This window comes from Gymnoscopelus braueri (genome assembly GCF_963280865.1).
Source record: "Gymnoscopelus braueri genome assembly, chromosome: 22".
NCBI lineage: Eukaryota > Metazoa > Chordata > Actinopteri > Myctophiformes > Myctophidae > Gymnoscopelus > Gymnoscopelus braueri.
Genome location: NC_137624.1, coordinates 8,356,378 through 8,371,550, shown reverse-complemented (window position 1 = coordinate 8,371,550; position 15,173 = coordinate 8,356,378). Strand labels below are relative to the sequence as shown.

General features: G+C 41.4%; 1 protein-coding gene across 1 annotated transcript in view; it reads left to right on the top strand.

The window, feature by feature from the left end:
* The window catches only part of adamts6 (ADAM metallopeptidase with thrombospondin type 1 motif, 6), a 120,480-nt gene that overhangs the window by 81,205 nt on the left and 24,102 nt on the right, over positions 1 to 15,173 (top strand). Inside the window, exons 18-20 of the mRNA XM_080419522.1 lie at positions 993 to 1,073; positions 11,998 to 12,161; positions 14,996 to 15,134. Of these exons, the coding sequence (XP_080275648.1) occupies positions 993 to 1,073; positions 11,998 to 12,161; positions 14,996 to 15,134 (384 nt within the window). The remainder of the gene's footprint in view (positions 1 to 992; positions 1,074 to 11,997; positions 12,162 to 14,995; positions 15,135 to 15,173) is intronic.

Sequence of the window (15,173 nt, the reverse complement as noted above, 5' to 3'; positions counted from 1 at the left end):
ATGCTAACTTGGCTCTCTGTGGAGAGACATTCTCAAGTCTACAGAGAGTAATGCGTCATGTACAGTATGCTCCGTCGCACGAGAATAGCCGAGCTACAAGCTCACAACGTGTCGCGTCTGCGACGTGTTGTGAGCTTGTAGCTCGGCTATCCTCGGCGCGTGACAAGTATAAATCGGGCCTCAGAGAGAGAGAGAGAGAGGGAGAGAGAGAAAAAGACGGAGAGGGAGAGAGAGAGAGAGAGAAAACATATTTCTCCTTCTATGGTATGGCCAGTAAAGCATCTAAAAATACTGTGTGTATGTGTTTGGGAACGAGGGGTGGATTTTGTTTTGTGCTTCCTTCGCAACCCCGCTGTCCTTTTTGGGTGAACACACACTTCCATCCGTGCTCTATGCGTCTTGACCTAATGTGATCTATAAGACCTATACTTGTTTGTTTTCTGAAGGATAATGGCCAATATGCACGACCTTGCGTGGGGTTGAACCTGACAATCCCCTGATAGTCTTTTTGCATCTTAACACATTCACTGCCAGGGGTTTTCTAAAACAGGCAGCAGCCTCTGCCAGCATTTTTAACGATTTTCTTACCTTTTCAAGTAGTCACAGAATATTTATCTCCAGTATGATGGTTGCTAATCATGGAGGTTTTCACTGTGCTTCGGCGAAAAGAAAAAACAATCATCGCGACCTCCCATTCACTCGTTATACGCCGTTGAAAATAGCTTGTCTCGTCAAAAATGCAGGGAGAAAAAAAAGATCCAGCCATTTCCCCAAATATGCTAAGCAGGAAGTTAATGGCATTGGGTGGTGGAGATCTTTCGATCAAACCCCATCGTCGATCTTTCGATCGATGGGGTTTTCATGGCCAAAATACATATCAATTTGGGTGTCCTTGACGTGACGAAGTTCGAGAACCACTGTGCTTTGTTGTGCTGACAGATTGCGAGTGTGACCGTATAGCGTGAGAATAATCCCAGGCCTTTCTCTTGCAGGTTACATGGAGGTGGTGCAGATACCGAGGGGCTCCGTACACATTGAAATCAAAGAAGTGGCCATGTCTAAGAACTACATCGGTAAGTGGTGGCCTTTAAACGCGACTGTCGTCAATTCAGTCGATTCGCTTCTGTGTCATTTTAGATTTTTTTGCTATATAACCATTGTTTTATACTTTGGCTACGCAAAGATAGCAGATCTACAAGCTCATAGCGTGGCACCGAGTGCCGCGCTATGAGCTTGTAGATCTTTGTAGATCTTTGAATACATGTATTTTTCTGAAACAAAATGTTTAACTCAAATCTTTGATTCTGGGGGTCCCTGGAACAACATATTTTGAGATGGGGGTCGGCAGCCAAATACATATCATTTTGGGTATAATGGTTCTACTTCATCAACCGGTGTCCCCCAGGGCCCTGTACTGGAGTTTTGAACTACGAGCTTGTAGATCAGCTAATTTCGAAGAATGTTCGCCCATTAAAAGACATTGGGAACTGAGGAACCATTTCTGCCTCCTGAAAGCACCTTGACCAAAAATAATGGTTCTCTAGTAGTTGATGGTTCTTTGCGGAACCATAGCCTTTCAAAGAGCCATTTAGGAACAAACATTTTTCTGTGTGTGTGTGTGAGACATTTTATGCAGTGGTGTAAATTTACTCTGTAAGTACTGTACTTACATGTAAATACAATTTTGAGGTACTTTTACTTAACTGGAGTATTTCCAATTTTCAATACTTCTACTTCTACTCCACTACATCTCAGAGGCAAATATTGTACTTTCACTCCACTACAATTATTTGAAAACTTTAGTTACTAGTTACTTTGCAGATATACATTATTATATTATAAAACACACATTTACCACTTTAACCCTATTTTATACTTGGGCCATTTGAAAATAGCCGATCTACAAGCTCACAACGCGTCACATCGCGACGCGTTGTGAGCTTGTAGATCGGCTATTTTCAAACATTGTAGTACTTTTACTTTTGGTACTTTAAGTACATTTTGATGCCAATACTTTTGAACACAGGCCTTTTACTTGTAACGGAGTACTTCCACATGGTGGTATTACTACTTTTACTTAAGTAAAAATATCTGAGTACTTCTTCCACCACTGATTGTATGAAGGCGTTTGTGACCTTAAATGTTTCCTTTCATTTTTCCAGAGGTACCCTGTGACAAATTCCTGTCATCGTGCAACGTGTCGTTCCGCACTTACGCATAAATTGACCTTCAGTCTCCCTGTGCTGTTGATCCCCTTTGACAACTAAAGCCTGATTTATAGTTCGTTTTATACGATGGTGTCGTTCGGCAAAAATAGTGGATCTACAAGCTCACAACGTGTGCAATGCGTTGTGAACGTTGAAGATCTGCAATCTTTTGCTGGGTGACACCGTTTTACCGCAGATTATAAATGAAGCATAATCCCAAATCTCCTCCATGTGTGAGCCACCAGTGGTGGAGTATCTCGTCGCTATCGGGCAGAAACCTCTTATCTCCATTTTTAAACTTTTTGTGTTTTTTCGTAAATGAATGCCCTACTTGATCACACGAAAGCATCAAAAGAAGCACTTTCAAATACTTCAGTATTTTTTTTAAAGCAAGTACTCCAGTACTTTAACTCAAGTACAATTTTTACTTAGCAGCATTTCACCTGTAGTTGAGTAATATTTGATCGGGAGTACACTATACTTTGACTCAAGTGCTGGTGGTTGAGTTCTTTCTCCGCTCCTGTTTTTGCAGTTATCTGTCAAGTCTATAGTCAAAGGCTTGTTTAGTTTTTAGTTTTGTTTTTCCAGCTTGTGGAGCAAGCTGGTCTATATTCAATCGCTGCGTTAGTAGTGACTTTCTACCAATGGGGAGTCTGCAATGCCTTCCCATACTCTGAACGGCCGTAAGAGCTCCGGTCGCGGAATTCGATGCGTCGTCACTGACTGAGTGACTGAATCAGTCAGCGCAACACATTCACTCGAACACAATTGCCGGCGCTACGTAAGGAGGGAAATGTGCATCAGTTTATTCAATAATCTAAACATGTTTTATTTGATTGATGAATGGCCCAAACAACACAGTTTACCGAGACCACCCCTCCCCCATCTAACATCGTTGTCAGCGCTCTGCCTAGTAAATTTATTAGACTATTAGAAACTCTGCGGCCGCAATGAGGCGCTCAGGTCAGGACTATATTACATAAAAATTTAAAGATGAAACGGTGTTCAAAGGAGTTGAATATGTTATTTAATACGGCAGTTTTTATTAGAAGCCTAGTAGTTGTAAGTTATTTCTGTTTCTGTTTACTCTTAGATGTTGGATTGTTTGTGCCTGTAAGAGTGCATGAATAAATCCACTAGTGAGCTTTAGATGTGAAAGGCACCTTAATTTAACTCTTGAGTTTAATATATATTTCTCTGGTAATGTTTAGTAAGATGCAAGAGCCGTGACAGTACTTTTCAAGTTTTCTTTTTTTAGCTTGGCACAAGCTGGTAGAATACGTAATTGGTAATTTCTTGTTTTAACTTTATTTACCCAGGGAGGTAGCTAAGCTAGGATGCTTATTTCCAGCCACGCCCTGCACACAGACACACACATGACACACACACACACACACACACACACACACACACACACAGACATACACATGACACACAACAGTCTTATATACTGTTGGCCACTGAGCAGCTCCACTGGAGCAGTCGGGGGTTTTCAGTGCCTTGCTCAAGGGCACTTCAGCGGTGTTGGGGAAGAAGTGAGCAGTGGTGTACAGTAACTAAGTACATTTACTCAAGTACTGTACTTAAGTACAATTTTGAGGTACTTTTTCTTTACTGGAGTACTTCCAATTGTCTATACTTTTACTTCTACTCCACTACATCTCAGAGGCAAATATTGTACTTTTACTCCACTACAATTATTTGTTGTGTCACTTTAGCCCTATTTTATACCTAGGCTATTTGAAAATAGCAGATCTACAAGCTCACAACGCGTCGCGATGCGACGCGTTGTGAGCTTGTAGATCGGCTATTTTCAAACATTTTAGTACTTTTACTTTTGGTACTTTAAGTACATTTTGATGCCAATACTTTTGTACTTTTACTCAAGTCAATTTTGAATTCCGGACTTTTACTTGTAACAGAGTTTTTATACATTGCAGTATTGATACTTTTACTTAAGTAAAACATTTGAGTACTTTTTCCACCACTGGAAGTGAGTGGTGGCCATTCATTTTCCCCACACCAGATTCTACCTGCCGGTCCGGCGGGGGAATCAACCGGCAACAAAGCGCGCTGCTGCTGCGCTCCCCCTGTGTGACTTCTCTGTCGAGGGCAAAGCAGACGACGCTGTTGGCGTCCGTTGTTTTATTTATCACTTGTTGCCTAATGCAGCGCTATAAAGTACAACTATTCATTGCTTGTCCCATAAAACCGCTTGAATCCAACACATCATGTAATGGCAATCTTGGCACCGGACAGGTTTTCCTCCTCACTTCCAGACTAAACAAAAAAAACGTTTGGTCGCCGTCGGGTGGAAACCTCACATGTCCAAAACTGTTACTTTTCAGGATTCAAATTCAAAAGTAGCAGATCGACGAGCTTGCGGATCTGCTACTTTTGATACTTTTGTGTGACGTTGTAGTATGATCAAGTAGGGCGTTAAATTACGAGAAAAAAAAGATGTCGCTGTAAGGCAGAAACCTCTTATCTCCATATTTTAACTTTTTGTTTTTTCGTAAATTAATGCCCTACTTGGTCATACTACAGTGTCACACAAATGTGGCGAAAATAGCAGATCTACAAGCTCAAAACACGTCGCATTGCACCGCGTTTATCTAGCACCGCGTTTAAATAGCAGAGCTTGTACAATCTGCTTCTTTTTTTTAAAATAACATTTCAGATTTCTTTTTAAAGTGAAAAATGTGGAATTATCTAGAATTCTTTTAACACAAATCTTCTCTTCTGGGGGTCCCTGGCACAAAACCAAGATGGGGGCGGGGGGGTGTCCGCGGCCAAATATATAAATTAGAAAAAGTTTGAGAACCACCGACTTAGGAGGTATTTGTAGAATCGGCCTCAGGTCTTAAAGGGTTAAACACGGACATACGAGGTTTTACACCCCGACGGTGTCACACAATCAAAACAATGAAACGAGCTCATTGAAGAAAGGCTCGTTTCGTGGCCCACGGTCCAATAACAGAGAGGGAAAAGCCAGCGTGACAGTGTCGGTGAGATTTATAGCAGCGCTCGCTGTCGACGGGAGAGCTTAACGTCTACAGCACTTTGAAAAGCGAGCGGCGGCGGCAGATTTATCGTGGCCGCGGTGACAGCTGTGCGAGTCCTGCAGGATTACGGGGGGGCATCTGATGTCTATATATCAAAAAAGTTTAAAGAGTGCAATTATAGGCCGATCGTGACGGAACTTCCCCCTCATGAGCAATTTGTAAAGTTGCGGTTGTTATGAACGTCACGTGTGTCACGTTAGTTATAAAAGGGGGGAGGACGCGTTGACGTGTTTGTGGCGTCGTGTGTGGGGGTCCCTTAGCTGTGTGTGTGTGTGTGTGGGGGGGGGGGGCCGAAAACACTGAGTTTTTTTTTGGGTCCTTCTCAATTTAGTCGTTATGTCAATTGATTCCTCCCTCGCACACATGGGCCTGTTGTGTATCCCACTGACTCACCTGCCAGCGAGTGAGGAGCCCCCACCGAGAGGACGTAGAGCCTCCGCCCTAGTCCTCCCGCCCAACACTCCCTGCTGACAGGTGCCGCCCACGGACCCCCCAATTTGATACCTTTTTTTTTTAATCTCTGGGACACCCAATCTACACTGTACGGGTCCATTTGGTTCCATTTGTACACTCTCAGAGTCCCAGGACCAAGACGTTGAGAACCAGTGTGTTAACCCATTAAAACCAGTACATTTTAGATTTTAGCTATATATATATATATATATATATATATATATATATATATATATATATATATATATAGCACATTGGTTCTCAATTCATTGGTGTACCAGGGGGTCCCCAGCAAAAGCAGTTAATATAGCGTCTCAAACATTTGAACCACTTTAACCATATTTTATACTTCAGCTATTCAAAAATAGCAGATAGGCTATACAAGTTCATTGCGCATCACTTCATGCCGTGCTATGAGCTTGTAGATCTGCTATTTTAGAAAAATCTTGAAAAGTTCTGCAAATCTTTGAATATATTTTATTATTATTTTTTAACTCAAATCTTTGCTTTTGGGGGTCCCTGGAACAAAACATTTTGAGATGGGGTCCGTGGCCAAATACATATCATTTTGGAACATGAAAAAGTTTGAGAACCACTGATATAATATAGCAACATAAGTTATTCAGAAATCTGTTAGGATTTAGAAAATATTTTTGGAATCGGCCTCAGGTCTTAAATTGGTTAAACAATACGACTGAATATTAAAATGTACCAAAAAATATCAGAGCTAGCGGCATTGTGAAATGTCATGCCGTCATCTAATATTGATCCCTTCTTCAAATTCCAATGAAATGACTCAGTTTGAAACAAGGCCCCCCCAGCTGTGTTGTGTGAAGACTTGTACACAGTCAAATCGTGGGTGTTAATTTAGCTATTTGTAACTTCTGAGAAAGTTAAATCAACTCTGAGGATTTTTACTGTGCATACACTGTTGGCACTGGTGGAAAGTAGCCTACTTGTGTTAAAATGTTACGGTACTTTTACTTTAATTCAGTATTTTCATTTTCGATTATATATTTTAAACATTCGAGTACTTTTACTTTGGTACATTACGTGTATTTCGACACCAAATACTATCGTACTTTTACTCAAGTCAAATTTTTAATACAGGCCTTTTTGTATTGTGGTATTGCTACCACCACCCAAAATCATGTTTTTGAAGCTTATCTATGAAAATCCTGGTGGGTTTTAGCACTCTGCTTTTCTCTAAAGCATCATATTATGGATTTTTACCCCCAAAACTGGCCTTAAGACCACCCTCTCTGTGAAAGTAGGTATGTGACGTGACACGTGACTCAGGTATCATGTTGCATCATCAGGGACAATAATCATATTCTTTGAGACGCGCACAGTTTTTGCCGGGTCAAACAAGGGAATCACGTGATGTTGATCCCCTTCCCCTATTCGCTCCTACTAGGACATGACGTATGTGTAGGCAGAAGAATATGACAGTATTCTACCAACAAATGCATGTTGTTATTTTTCTAAAAGTTTGCACAGAACACAATCACCTTTATTCTATATCACTGCCTACATTGTAACATTATGGCAAAACTATAGACCCCTTAACAGACGACGTCACACTGATAAGAACCAGTATGCGTGCAACCAGTATGCGCGCAATGAAACCCATTCTAATCAGGTCTCGCAAGGACGCGCCTCACCAGCCAACACACAAGAGGGGGTTGGGGTGCGTTGAAACCAGCGCACCCCAAAACAACAGGTTGAGAATTGATTGCGTGAAACAATCACCTGTGCATCCTGTCTCAATGTTGGTAAACAAATAATTGGTCCATAGGTTACAATATTTACATTGCAATTCATTTATAACTTAGAAATTCTAATTATAATAAACATAGGCCACATAAAAAAGTAGGCTATAGGCCTATTCAAAATGTTGAGCCCTGATAAGGCATAATTAGTCTAATATTGCATTTTGCCAGTGATACATGTGTTTATTATTATTATTATTATTATTATTATTATTATATATCTCTGCTGTCCAGCAGAAACCATCTCCAAAATGTTCGTTTTTCAGGAAATGACAAAAACAAAACAAAAAGTGGAGTTAGGAGGTTTTGTTCATCGTTGATAAGAACAGCTTATAAACACCCATAAAACAAACATGGGCAAATTGTCCTTCTACAGCACTGCCACCCAGGATTGGAATAGTCTAACTCCATCCCTCAAAAAATGCAGTTCGCTGGGCTCATTTAAAAGAGCCTTAAAAAAATCATCTTTCAGGAGGCCAAATGAGGAGGTAGTACCATTTTCCCGTTAGACAGCAGACCCTCCCCCCCCCCTGTTCTTGTACATATTTTTTTCCCCTCTTTTTTATTTTCTTTGTTGTACATAGTGTTTTTTTTTTTTTGCTGTTTATTTTGTAATGATATTTGAACTGTGGTGCCACTATATATGCCTACGAATTGAATACCAAGGCCCTCATTGGAAACAAGTCCGCAAGGACTTTTATGAACGGACCTGTTTGACAAAGTATTTTAAATGTAACTGTGCTGTTTTACATTTTTTTGCCTAATAAAATATTCAATCAATCAATCAAAGCTAAATGGACCTCAAAGCTCACAATGAGGTTGGAGGTCAAAAGGGGGTGGAGCCTGGAGTCAGCTAAACCAGCTAACTCCACCCCCCGTTGGTGGACTTTGAGGATCCAATGGGGTTTTGTCAGAAGCGCCTTTTGGTTTTGTCAGAAGCGCTTTTTAATACTTTTCATTGGTTCAATATTTTTTTAATCAACACACAGACGTAAAGGTTGTTCAATAGCACTGATTTATGGGGAAAAAAAGCAAAAACGGGAAAGATTTAGTTAGCTGGTTTCTGCCGGACAGCAACGATTATTCTTTGGTGGGGTGGGGGGGGGACGGGGGTTCTGCATGTTGATTCCAGGGACGTGGCATATTAGACGTGCAGTGAGTCCTGGGAGCTGATGGTAGGTGTTCCACATCAGCTATCCATCTCCCAGGGGTCTAGCCTCTAGCGCATTGCGAAACGGGGATAGACTCCCTGCGCTCTGGCTGATACCGATAATAAGCCTCTCCGACCGACTTACTTACTTACTTACTTAAACCCCATAGGTTTTGACCGGAGTCCCCTCAGGGGTCTGTACTAGGGTATTTTCAGTTTTTTTTGGGGGGGGGGGGGAAGCTTTCGCTGAAAATAGCAGATGCGACAAGCTCACAAAGAGTCGCGCTGCTATTTTCCTGCGAAAACTTTCCCCACAATACAGATGCTGGGGGTTTAACCCAATAAGACTGGAAAGCGCCTGTGTGTCATTTTAGATTTCTTTGGCTATTTATTTTTAAATCATGATTTTTTTTGCAAATCTTATATATATATATTTTTAAGTGAATATTTCTAACTCCAATCTTATGGGGATTCTACAAAATGTCAGTTTTCTGAAAAACGTATGTGACTATATCAGTGGTTCTCAAACTTTTTTATGTCAAGGACCCCAAAGATTATATGAATTTGGCCGCCGACCCCCATCTGAAAATATATTGTTCCAGGGACCCCCCAGAAGCAAAGATTTGAGTTACAAATGTTTGCTTTCAAAAAAAAATAAAATCAAAGATTTGCACACACTTTCACGGTTAAAAAAAAAAATAGCCAAAGAAATCTAAAATGACACAGATGCGTTCCCAGTCTTAATGGGTTAAGTGGTTAAGTAAAAAAAGAAAGTCTCAGTACAAAGGGGGAGTAAACATGTGTTGCAGTAATCCGTGTGGATTCTACCAGCGTCAAATGCACAAGAGGAACAATACAGCCGGCCTGGGATCATTTCTCCTCAATTTGGCCCAGATTCAATGCTGAGAAAGTGGATATTTTCAGATCTTGTTGTGGTTGGAGACCAACCTTTGTTTTGACAACCGGAGAGAATGGTATTCAGGAGATTCTTCCAAGCTTTCACCTGACGTGTGCGTGCGCGCACGTGTGTGTGTTTTTTTTTTCTCGCATTTGAGCTAGATTTGTGTGTGCGTGCGTGTGCATATATTGTCGCTGTTTGGCAGAAACCTTGTATCTCCATATTTTGATGTTTTTATTTTTTCATTTCATGCCGTACTTCGTCATGCTACAGTGTCGCACAAAAGGAGAAAAAATAGCCGTAAATAATAACTACATTGGATCAATTGGAACATACATTTTTTTTTTTTCCTATTTTCAGAAAAGTTGCGGTTTTGGACATACAAGCAGTAAATGGAAGAAGTACTTCAATGTTTTACTTAAGTAAAAGTATCAATAATACCCTGTTGTAGAAATAGTCTGTTGCAAGTACAAGTTCGGCATTCAAAACTTACTTGAGTAAAAGTACAAAGGTATTGGCATCAAAATGTACTGTACCAAAAGTAAAAGTACTCATTATGCAGAAGGTCCCGTTTCACAAATTTTCAAATGTATAAATGTATAATCCTTTGAAAATAGCCGATCTACGAAAGCGACGCGTTGTGAGCTTGTAGATCGGCTATTTTCAAATTGCCAAAGTGTATACAGTATATAGGTGTGAAATGGTTTTGCAATAATAATCAAAATCTACAAAGCAACTAGTAACTAGTAAAGTTTTCAAATACATTCTGTGGGCTAAAAAGAACAATATTTGCCTTTTCAGATGTAGTGGAGTAGAAGTAAAATGATTGAAAATTGGAATTACTCCAGTAAAGTAAAAAAACATACTTCAAAATTGTACTTAAATACAGTACATGAGCAAATGTACTTTCCACCACTGCATACAAGGTTTCCACCTGACGATATACTGTACGTGTGCAGACAGTGCACGTACGGTAAAAAAAAGTGCACGCGTGTGTGTGTGTGTGCGTGTGTTTGTGTGTGTGCTGTGTGTGTGTATTTTCTTCGCCCGCTCTGCGCTCTGTTCTGTGTCTGTTCGCGGGGTGAAAACAGCCAGTGACATCAGGGTAGCACAACATGTTGACGATGATGATGATGATGATGAATGACGCTGATGACTTCATCGCACCAAAACACTGGGCTCCACCTGTTGTCTTAGCTACCGTTCCCGAGCAGAGAGAGAGCCTGCTTTGGATTACAGAGCTGTCATGCTCTTGGACCCGCATGAAGCCTGTATATATAGCGTCCCTGTTTGTGGAGGCCCAACGTTCAGCCCATCTACCTGCTCATCAGCACATCACAACAACAAACGTGTACAAAACAACACATAATGAATCAGCCACTTAAAGCTGCACTATGTAACTCTCCTCTTCTACCCCCCCGGATTTGAACCCGGTTTCCTGCGCAAGTGCTGGAATTTGTACCATTGAGCTAATAGAGCCTTGCCTGCTCGCTCAGGGGGTTAGATTGAATCTTGACCATCAGGTCAAATTTTATGTCTAGGTGAGACATGACCTTTTGACACGATCTAAATGTCTCAATAGAAGAGCAGGGAGACCAAATACAACCGCAAACATCGTTTTCCTATCGCTTCGCAGTAGCGGGGGGGGTGGGGGGTGGGGCAGTCAGCGCACAGAAGTCAAAGCACAGACGGCTGTGTTGTAGACGGACAACGGATGCACGCTTATGAGAAACAACAAAAAAAAAACCTGGCGAAACAGTTGCGTGCGTTACGATGAGGATAAAGGAAACATTCAGTCTAAATGTCCAGTTTGCTCATTCACAACTACTACTACTACTTTTGTATTTGAAACTTTACATTTCTCTAAATATTATAAACTTTCACGACAGCCTAAGTACAAATATCATTTGCTACTATAGGCTACAGTGAAGTCGGACTGAATGACTGAAACGTCTTTCTTTTTTACTCTCTTGGTGTTTTGTTTTTGTAGGGGATTATCTGGCACATGTATCTGTTATGAAAGAGAAATTGTATCATGAGTGAAACGGCTACAAGATATTCCTCTACACTTATTTAGTGAGAGCATTGCTCCTCCTGCTGAGAGCATCTCAGCAGCACTAGAATTACTCCTGCACTTTCATAAGCAGAACAAACCCCCGCCAACCCGGCCCCCGCTACTGCGAAGCGATAGGAAAACGCTGTTCGCAATACAACCACCCCAATATATTAACATATATATTAACATGTTATTAATTTAGTTTTAACATACTCTACATATAGATTGGACAAAATTATGTTTTATTCATTACAAAAACGTTACATAGTGAGGCTTTAAGCCCTATTTAAATGAAAATTGCAGTGTAGATCTGCTATTTTCACTATTTCTTAAAAAAATATATATATATATATATTTTATAGAATTATATATATAAAATATGTTGTTTGTTTGCAGCGTTGAAGTCTGAAGGGGACGACTACTACATCAATGGGGCCTGGACCATCGACTGGCCGCGCAAGTTTGACATCGCAGGAACCGCCTTCTACTACAAGAGACCCTCCGATGAGCCCGAGTCTCTGGAGGCCCTGGGAGCCACAACCGAGAACCTTGTTGTCATGGTAACTACGTAACTGTTGTTGTGTTGTCTATCATCATCATTTGATATCCCTCTCTCCCCTCTTATTAATTTGTATGTTTTGGTGGGTGGTGGGGATATGTTTTTATCCCTGCTTTCTGGTCAGACTGATTAAATACATGCATTTTTCCCTTTTGGGAATATGAACATTTTCTCATTTTTCACATGCTCAATGCTCTCAGAGTTAAGGACCCGTAAGGGTCCATTTGGTTCCTAATTTAGCTGGGGACCTCTCGCCCCCTTTAAAGGATGACTTCACCCATTTTCAACCTTCATATAATAGGTCCCCACTATAATGCTCATGATAAAATGGTAAAAAAAAAATCTACTGTCTGTGTCTCATAGAGGACTGTGGACAGTCCAGAAACCCGTCTACCAGTGACATCATTGTTAGGCAGGATTTTTTTTCCCAACAAGATATTTCGATTTTTATTAACGTGAGAAGAATTCTATTATTGCATTGCAACTTTCCAGGAATACAAAGCCTGCAGTTTCTATTAGCTTGGATTCCCCATCGATGATGTCACTGATAGACGGGTTTCTGATCTGTCCACAGCCCTCCTCTGAGACTGAGACACAGACTGAGTAGAAACAAATGGTACCATTTTATCATTTAGTGAGGACCTATTCTATGAAGATAGGTTGAAAATGGGTGAAGTCGTCCTTTAACTCATTCAATCCGGGAAAGCATCTGTGTCTTTTTAGATTTTTAGATTTGAGCTATATAGCATGATTCAGAGCATTGGTTTAGAGCAGCGGTTCTCAAAAATAGCAGATCTACAAACTCGAGCTTGTACATCTGCTATTTTTGAAGATCTTTGAAGTGTTTGGAATCATTTTGATTTTTTTAACACAATTCTTCTCTTCTGGGTTGCCCCTGGCACAAAACATTTTCAGATAGGGGGGTCCGCGGGCCAAATACATATCAATTTTGGGGGTTCTTAGCACGGAAAAGTTTGAGAACTACTGGTTTAGAAGGCATTTGTAGAATCGGCCTCAGGTCTTAATGGGTTAAGGCAGTGGTGCTCAAACTGTTGCATGTCAACGACCCCCAAAATGATATGTATTTGGCCCCCATCTCAAAATATTTTGTTCCAGGGACCCCGCAGAAGCAAAAGATTTGAGTTACAAATGCTCGCTTAAAAAAAACTATATTCAAAGGTTTGCACAAATTTCTCACGATTTTTGAAAAACACCAGATCTACAAGCTCGTTCGGTGCAGCGCTGTGAGCTTGTAGATCTGACCCCACTTTGAGAACCAATGGGTTAAGGGCCCCCTGGGGGTCCCCGAACCCCTCCCCCCCGGGCTGAGAAGCAGTGCAGTATAGAATACCAGTGGGGAGAGATAGCGTTTCAACTGCGTCCTGTCTGTGTGTCTCTGCTCTGGCTCAGTCCACACTTAGACTCAACATCTGGCTGCAAAACCTCAGCTGACCCTCAGCCAGTTGTTTGGAGGTAACCGCTATTTATATGGGGAAAGTGAAAAGCTTTTCTTTTTTTGGGGGGGGGGGGCTAAGTGTAAACACACAGCATTTGGCGAGGGGCGTGTGTTATTGTTGAAGGGGTTAGCTCTGGCATGTTCCGAGTACCTGTGTGAGTATGCACTGTATGTGCATGGATTTGAATACTGTGATTCAGTGGCTCTCCAGCTTTTTTCGTGTCAAGGACCCCCAAATTGATATGTACTGTATGTGGCCGTGGACCCCCTCCTGAAAATATGTTGTGCCAGGGACCCCCCAGAAGCAAAGATTTGTGTTAAAAACTTTTTTGATTTAAAAAAATGTATATTTTTCAAAAATAGCAGAGTGCTGCGCGACGAGCTTGTAGATCTGCTAATTTTGAACAGTCAAAGTATAACATATGGATAAAGGGATTAATTATTGTGACGCTTTATTAACTAATTTAGTTGAGGGCCCCCTGGTACGCTCCGACCCCAAGGACCCCTGACTTTGACAACCGAGTGTGCGCGTGTTTGTGTTTTGTGTGCGGCGTTATTTCTGCGGTTGGTATGTTACTAACTGACTGAGCGTATATCTGTCAAAGTCCTCAGCGCTGCCCCCTCAGGACTGCGGTGGTGTTTCGCTTTGGGCACGGCGGCTAAAAATGCCCGACCACGCAGCACCACTAGAATAGACAGACCGTTGGCCTCCTCTCCTGCCACCAACCATATTCTTCTGTGGCTTGAAGAAGTTGTGCCTGATATTCCTTGGTAGTCCTGCTCTTTGCACATTTATGTAGACCCTCCAGAAAAAACGTGGGCAAAAATCCTTGATTATTCGGGCTAAGGGCTAAAATCCTTTTTTGCAATAAAATATGCGGTTTTGTGTGACTTTATGCAGCGAAATATGTGGGATGTTTGCGCGGAAATATGCAATTATGCGCCCTTTTTGGAAAAAAAGCTTCTGGGGGTCCCTGGAACAAAATATCTTGAGATGGGGGTCCGTGGCCAAATACATATCTAAAAATGTTTTCTGAATCCTAACAGTATGTTGCTAAATCAGTGGTGCTCCAACTTTTCCATGTCAAGGAACCCCACAATTATATGTATTTGGCCGTGGACCCCCATCTCAAAATATGTTGTTCCAGGGACCCCCCCAGAAGCAAAGATTTGAGATTAAAAAAAAATTGCTTTAAAAATATATATTCAAAGATTTGCACACATTTTCACGATTTTTCTGTGCCGCGATACGAGCTTGTAGATCTGCTATATTTTAACAGCCAAAGAAATCTAAAAAATGACACGGATTCTTACCCGGTCTAAATGGGTTAATGGGTTTTTAAACAAACAAACGTTTGAATTCTCCTCCGTTTCCGCAGGTACTCCTTCAGGAGCAGAACATGGGGATAGAATACAAGTTCAACGTGCCCATCCAGCGCACGGGGAGCGGGGACAACGAGGTGGGCTTCTCCTGGCACCACCTGCCCTGGTCGGAATGCTCCGCCACCTGCGCCGGAGGTAAGGCGTATGCTCCGCGGGCCTTTGTTCTTAATGACA